At 32.6% G+C, this 8,181-nt stretch overlaps 1 protein-coding gene across 1 annotated transcript; it reads left to right on the top strand.

Moving 5' to 3' along the window:
* Positions 1 to 5,707: 5,707 nt before the first annotated feature.
* Positions 5,708 to 8,181, top strand: LOC127705566 (uncharacterized). The gene is made up of 3 exons (XM_052209894.1): positions 5,708 to 6,274; positions 7,316 to 7,493; positions 8,130 to 8,181. The coding sequence occupies exons 1-3, from the start codon at positions 5,887 to 5,889 to the stop codon at positions 8,179 to 8,181; spliced, it is 618 nt and encodes a 205-aa protein (XP_052065854.1). The 5' UTR covers positions 5,708 to 5,886.

Below are 8,181 nucleotides of genomic sequence, written 5' to 3'. Positions count from 1 at the left end.
TATCATAAAATAATTGGTTGAATAGTCTTGTTAGGGAAAAATTGTGACTCGGACTATAAAAAATCCTTAAACATAGATTTTCATAATGATGCAAACAATACTCATACATGTTCAATATCATTTAATATCATTCTTACAATTCATTCAAGTTCTATATCACTGTTACAAAAGCTCCAAATGGCATATGCCTTATTTGGAATACTAGACAAAAACAATAAATGAAGGGGCTCTCAACACTTCATATAAATAATAGTCCGCTCATTTCCAGTTAATATAAAAATTCAACAAAACAAAATCAATTGCAAAATATTAGCAATGCATGATAGCATAAACCATATTATCTAAATTGAGTGACTAGATTTCACACAACTTATTCAATAGCCAAAACTGAAGATGTTATGTTGTATTTATTGGTTAACATAGTGCCATAATTTAGATTTTCAATTTTGTTCACAATTTCCAGCGATTTTTTTGTTAAAATCAAGGTTTTTAGCCCAAAATGGTGATTTCCGATCGAACGATTTTTCTAGACTTTTGATATATGATTGTGCCATGCTTTGGTGTTATAAAACCGTTGAAACCATTTCTGTTGCAATTTGTTTAGATTTATGCAATATTTGGTGTAGACAGACTGGACTACATGTTTCTCCTGCATTGAACATCTTTGTTCTTGTTTAATGAAAGATACTATTATTAATTTATATAAATCATTGGTTCACTCACTAAGAAAGTAAGAGAACCATAAGGTGTTTTTGGAATCCAAAAAAGGGAATAACAAAACATTACATTTTAACGGATAAAACTTTTATGAAGACACTGAATTATACTGGTCGATTCTCAAAGTTTGAAAATAGAGAGACATTTACTGCAGTAAGAAGGTAAGAGGATGGCAAGGGGTTATTGGAATCCAAAAAAAGGGAATAACTATGCATTACATTTTAACAGTTAAAACTTTGAACAACACATTTGCGAGATTAAACCTTGGAAGAAAACATTACAAAAACACCACAAAAGTATATATCGAATTTGAAACATATAGTTAAATGTTGAGTTAAGTGTTTACATTTTGGTTAGATAAAATATTATATGTTGGAATTTCTATTTAAAGACTAAAAATGTTAACGCCACAACAAGATAAGTTTTGAAAATTTGTACTTTTGATATTCAGGGGTAATGATCGTTGGTTAATTAATAAAACAACTTTGTTGTTTCTGTGCCAAACTTTCAGTACTGCTTAAAAATTTCTTTTCAAATTTTAATATGCTGTTTCTTATTTCTAAACTATTGTCAATTTTGACAACTACGATTACTATTAAAACTAAAATAACTACAAAAAGTGACATGTATGTGGATTTATATTTAGCTCAAAACTACATTGCTCATATATAAGGGAAAAGTCCTGATCTACTGTGTATTCAGTTATATTCGTTGGAATTAATTTTCTTGGATTTAAGAAAAATTTCAAATTTTGTGAATAATTGATTTAGTGGTTATGCCAAAGTCTGCATACAATCCTATCAAAACTTTATACTTTGTTGAACTTTTAAATTTGTGGTTCATCTATACCCACAAAATTCTTGAAAATTGGTACTCAAAGAATATTAATGAATCTACATGTATCCAAAGCTAAATTCAAAACACTACATTAGATTTGATACTGTAAAAATCCCATTACATGATTTCATTGTTATAAAGATCTCTTATTGTACTTGATATTTACTTAGTATCATATGAGTCTATTTTTCCAGTATTGAGTTGTTTATCATATTACACATTATCACATTTTTCCTGTGAGCAACATACCAACCATCATTGCTTTGAATCTAGAACTATTGATATAAGTTTCTTTTTAAATGAATTGAAGTCTTCATGAGTTGTGAAAATAATTGTTGTTGCACTTTTCGTTTAATTACTGATTTCTAATTTCAATTGTATGTTCCTTTCATTAGCCCACTCAAACATGGAAATGACATCAACATTAAGATTTTTTATTTTGTTGGCTACAAAGGTTGTTTTTTTCTGTCTACATATATGTAGATGAGGCCATCATATCATCAGATTAAGGCAGAAGACATTTGAACTTTTATACAGTCTAATGAGCTTAGTAAAGACACATTTTATTGTTCAAAATGACAAATGGATCAGACACAAGTTTTACAACTTAGTATAGTCTTCTCCAATGAGCTTACAGTAACACATTTAATAGACAGTGTTATTGAAGAAAAAAATCAAAATCATTTCATGTACTCATCTAGGTCATAATGTTGAAAGAAACTATTGTTGTAACATATATTTGCAAATAAATGTATAAGAATAATATATGACTTGATGTTTTGCATGCTGTTTGTTGTCATAATTGTTTGCTTAAACTCTAATGAGTAGATATAAGAAGATGTGGTATGATTGCCAATGAGACAACTCTCCATCGAATTCACAATGTGTAAAAGTAAACCATTATAGGTCAAAGTACGGCCTTCGATACGGAGTCTTGGCTCACACCGAAAGGGCCCCAAAAATAACTAGTGTAAAACCATTCAAACAGAAAAAACCAACGGTCTAATCGTTATAAAAAACAAGAAACGAGAAACACTTATGAACCACATCAACAAACGACAACCACTGAACATCAGGTTCCTGACTTAGGACAGGTGCAAACAAATGCAGCGGGTGTAAACGTTTTAATAGGCGTCAACCTTCACCCTAACCTGAAACAAAAGTGTAACATCAAAACATAGAAAGACACACTATAAAATATCAATTGAAATGGCTGAACTCAATCAAAAGACATGTTAACAAAAACAAGTGAACATACACTGAGCGAATAAATTTGATCTATGACACAATGTAAATTCAAAGTTAATCAATACAAACTAGAAAACGTACAGCCTGATTTATGTACAAAAAAAAACAAATATGATGAACAACAACAAATGACAACCCCTCAATTTCAGGATCCTGACTTGGGATAGGAATACATAGAATGTAGTAGGGTAAAACATGTTTGCAGACGCCAAACATATCCACCTTACCTGGGACAGAGGTGTAACAGCACAACATACATGTAAGAATGCGTGTTACAATGGTTTCTTGTTATGTCTGATATATCACAAATTACTAACAGAGTGCATATTTCTTGTTTTAATACATTTTTGTAATTCTGAACAGGAAAGATCTCGTTCTTGTGTCACTCTTGGATCACTAAGTCATTGTTGATCTGCACTTTTTTTCTTTTAAAAAACCCCATTTGCTGTATTAATCCTCACCTTGAGTGAACAACAACAGAAATTACTTTAAAAGATACTAGCTGACCATAAAATTCACCAGTCAAATCAAGTCCTGAGGTTTTAAATTTCTTAATAATAAGCAACATTTACACGAGTTTTAAGTTATTTTAGAATTCACATTTGTTTTATAAATACGTTAAACAGTCTTTGCAAACTAAAAACTGCCGATCATTAGTATTTTACAGTTCATAAGGGTTCCATGTCTATATTTCAGCCGAGTTAAACCCAAAGACTTTAAAAATTAGTATGTCCTGCATCCCCACAAACCTGCTGCTCTAAGAAATAAGCAAAGATTCGTCAGCTTGGAGTCAGAAAAATATGTCATGGTACGTTCACAAGTCTTCCTGGTGGTTGTTACTTTGTGAACTAGCTTTAACCTCGCTGCATTTTTACGCCTGTCCTAAGTCAGGAGCCTCTGGCCTTTGTTAGTCTTGTATGTTTTTTTAATTATAGTTCATTTATGTTTTGGAGTTTAGTGTGACGTCCATTTTCACTGAACTAGTACATATTTTATTTAAGGGCTAGCTGAGGACCACCTCCGGGTGCACGATTTTCTCGATTATGTCCAAGACATACCAAGATGTCGATATCGTCGATATCGACAATGTCGACACAATATCGAATCGATATCGATGAACTTATACACTCATATCATAACCAGATGTAGATTTTGATGACGACACCAATGACAAAACCTGATGTTGATATCGTCGATATCGACAATGTCGACTCGATATCGATGATGACTTAAGATAATGAATAAAAATAAGACATAACAAGCTGATTATATATATAAATTAAGACCGAAGATTGATATAGGGATAGATGATGGCTGAATTGTAATTTATTTATTTTTTGAAAAGACAATCAGGTGGTCACATCTCCAAAGTAATGTACCCTTTAAAACACATTAATGTATTCTTAAAAAGAAAACAAAAGCAAAATGTTTCCTTGTATTACATTGACAATGGCTGACATGGTAATTTTGGTGTTAACTTAGTGAGATATGGTTGAATACAAAGATCTAAAAATGCAGATATAATACAAACATGACTTGCTATGAAAAATTCAAATCCATGGGATGTGAACTGGTTCCCATTTCAAACAGAGAAAATATGGTTTATCTATTGGTTGAAATTAGATTTTAACTTTATTTGAATAGTTTCGAGTACTCTTAGATCTATACTTTGTGATTTTGTCTATTTGATAAATTTTATGTATTGATGCTATACCACCGTCATAGATTTAAGGGAAGTTTTAACGCACAAGTTTAACCTCGCCACATCCTTATTGTGATTGACCCTTCTCGGGAGCTCTTTGATTAAGTGGTTGTCGTCCGTTGCTGTCGGTCATATATGATTTTTGTTTATCATTTATACATAAATCAGGATGTTTGTTTTCCCATTTGAAATATTTGATATTTTGTTATGCCGGTATTATTGTTAATCTTTGTTGTGAAGACTGTTAGGTGACGTATAGCTGTTAACATCGTCATTCTTTTTGTGTATTGTGGGTTGTTGTCTTATTGCAAATCGTGAAACATCCCGTTATCTTAGTGAGTAATTAAGGTACGTAAACTAAACGAAATAAATAGAGAAACAAATTATGAAGAAATTGTTTAAATGTTGATATGGAATTGATATCGTCGACATATGTAAACAGACGAAACAGGAGAAACTAAATTGTTTATATAGATAATTGTAGCAGATAAACATTTAGAACATGTGTCGATATCGACATCTTAAAACAGACGAAGCAGGAGAAACTAAATTGTCTATATAGATAATTGTAGCAGATAAACATTTGGAACATGTGTCGATATCGTCGATATCGACATCTTAAAACAGACGAAACAGGAGAAACTAAATTGTCTATACAGATAACTGTAGGAGATAAACATTTGGAACATAATTTTTCGATATCGACACGATGTCGTCGATACCGTCGATATCGACATCTAAAATAGACGATCTGGGAGAAACTAAAATTGTTTATATTCATAACTGTAAAACAGATAAACATTTGGAACATAATGTGTCGATATCGACTGGATACCGTCGATGTCGTCGATATCGACATCTTTATTAGACGAACCAGGAGAAACTAAATTGTCTTTATAGAAAAATATAGCAGATAAACATTCGGATCATTATTTGTCGATATCGACTCGATATCGTTGATGTCGTCGATATGGAGACTACATAGTGTCTTGGACATACCTCCTGCTTTGAAGACCCATTGGTGGCCTTCGGCTGTTGTCTGCTCTTTGGTCGGGTTGTTGTCTCTTTGACATTTACCCCATTTCCATTCTCAATTTTAGCATGTTAGAAGTCCGGCTCAGCGTGCCGATCTGGTTCAAAGCATGTTTGATATTCATATCTCATTTTCAATATACTAGTAACATTTTCGCGTCCTGATTAAGGGCATCCGATACAGTTTCAAGGGAGGTAACTCTTGGCGCGACGTTCAACGTTCAAATTCCCAAAAACGTTACTTTCGGCGGGACGTCATGCGTGTAATTTTCCTTAATAAACTTCTCCTTCCCATTTGAATGCCATGACGTCATTGTAACTTGAACAGGTTGCAGGAACCGCCATTAAAAATGGTAAACTCCGGGCACTTTCTTAGCCATAAAGAGAAAGAGAGACGAGAAAAAGTGAAACAGTCGAAGCAGAAAACGTCAAATAATTGTCTATCAGAGCATGTTATAAAACTAGCGAAAACAGAAACGGTCACAGTTGATGAGGAGTCATGGAAAAAAGGAAGAAGAATGATAGATCTATTTTATGTAGCCAAACAGCTCTTTTGTCGACAATGCAAGGAGGCACTTGCTCTGATAAACATTACATCAGAAAAAAATATGGGGTATGCAAGCCATTTGTTTATACAATGTGAATGCGGGCAAGTTAATAAGATTGAGACCAGTGAAACACATGTACATGGAAAACGTGGCCCACAGGTGTATGATGTAAACACAAAAGCAGCATTAGGTAATTTAATAATAGAGCTCTTGAATTGATATATCTTAGTTGCTCATTCTCTTGCGATTCCATTCTTTAAATATTTTTTTTAAAAACAACACTGGAACAATATTTAGTATAAACGATTCCCGAATTAATGTTTCTCGAACAAATCAGCTTCTACGTCTTTATAATAGTGCATGTTATTCTTTAAAATGAGAGGAAGCGGTCACAATGGTATGTAGTCAATCTATACAAAGCTCATAATATAACGGCTTTAATTTGAGCTTTCTACATATATTCCATAAAGGTCAACGATTTCGTGATGGCCTCAATAACCAAAATTCGAAGTGATAAACTACTGTGCTGTTTGTGAAAGAGACAGCATCCTACCAACTAAAACAATTTACAGAAAAAAACTAAATAACTAATGAAAAAAATCACCGGGAAATCCTCCTAATGTCTTCACCAATCTGAGTTGCGTGTGTAACTTTTACTATTACAGTACCAGTATGTCTAGCTCTAAATTGCAATTAATCTAAGAAATTAAAAAAATCCACAAGTACCTGCGATATTTCTTACTTATTGCATGAACCCGTGACGAGGTTAAGATAGTTTTATTATATGTAAAATCGGTAACAGAAAGCAAAACACCAAACCGAATCGTATAAAATCATACTGCCCTTACATTGTAATATCGGCGACTGAACATCGAAATAGATTTCCTATAACAAACCCATATACAATTTCCAACAAAAAAGGTTCCTGTATATACCAACAGATCTTTCATTTTTATACCAATTTCTTCTTTTCTGAAATTTATAGGACGATGTTATGCTCCCCAAAGAAGAAAAATAACAGAATCAACTGTATTGTTTTCGTTTTATTCGTCAGTCCGTCCTCCTCCGTTTTCAAAACCAAGGATACTTAGTCTAGTATTCCGAACTCGTGATGAAAATGTATCTGTAAATAAGTATGCCAGTGTCAGCTTTATTGATGTTTTGATTTGAATTAAGTCGACTATAATCTAATTTATGTATATACCTCTATACATGGATATTTAAATTTTAGCAATGATAGATGTTGGCATAGGTGTTCGTCAGCTTTCCAGACTTATGACAATAATGGGTGTCCCTGGTAGTTCTGAAAGAACGATGAAGAAGAGAGAACGCGAGCTGTTTAAACCAATGGTAGATGTAGCACGAGATTCATGTCATGAAGCAATTACAAAGGAATGTTCAGAAACAAGGTAATTATGCATATACCGGGCCGGAATTATTTTTAAGAGTTTAGATTCAGCATATCAAAATAACCATTGCATTCATCTTTTTTTTTATCATTAAAATCGAACAAAAATTTAAATGCACAGTTAAAATCAGTATATCAAATAACCCCAAGAATTCGGTTTTTGAAGAAATCAAATAAAGTTTAATTTTGGAATTAAAGGAGGACCAATTAAAGAACGGGCCGAAATTCCAAAATAAAAGTACACAGTTAGATTCAGCACATTAAATAACCCTAAGAAATCAAGACTTTGAATTTTACCACATTGGAATTGGTCAAGAAATAAGTTGATGTCTTAAGTTGTTGGGTTCACTTCTAATTGTCGCCTATACACAGATTCCCTTTATTCCTGTACGAAGCACTTTAAAAGTACATCGTCTTGAATATGCATGAAATAATTGCCACTGGACATCAAGCAATCATCAATCAATCAATCCCTAAAAACTCCACGTAGCTCATAGTTGGCATTAAACGATTTTGCCGCTATATCCAGTTTTGCTGACAATACTAGTCTTTTTTTATATACTACGTAGAATTTATAATTAGAATTATAAAACCAATATAATCAAACATAATAATGTAAAATTAATTATCTTTTAAGAATTGCAACTCCAGGAAAAGGCCACCGTTTCACAAAAGGTCGTAGATCGTGA

Source organism: Mytilus californianus, unplaced genomic scaffold (assembly GCF_021869535.1).
Source record: "Mytilus californianus isolate M0D057914Y unplaced genomic scaffold, xbMytCali1.0.p SCAF_6, whole genome shotgun sequence".
NCBI classification, from domain to species: domain Eukaryota; kingdom Metazoa; phylum Mollusca; class Bivalvia; order Mytilida; family Mytilidae; genus Mytilus; species Mytilus californianus.
This window is presented reverse-complemented; position numbering and strand designations above follow the sequence as displayed.

What these genes read in the sequence shown, in the direction of transcription:
- LOC127705566 (XM_052209894.1), top strand. Translation starts at nt 5,887, where the DNA reads ATGGTAAACTCCGGGCACTTTCTTAGCCATAAAGAGAAAGAGAGACGA. An exon ending in AAACACAAAAGCAGCATTAG is followed by an intron (nt 6,275 to 7,315) that starts GTAATTTAATAA and finishes TTTAAATTTTAG; the next exon opens with CAATGATAGATGTTGGCATA. An exon ending in AAGGAATGTTCAGAAACAAG is followed by an intron (nt 7,494 to 8,129) that starts GTAATTATGCAT and finishes TTATCTTTTAAG; the next exon opens with AATTGCAACTCCAGGAAAAG.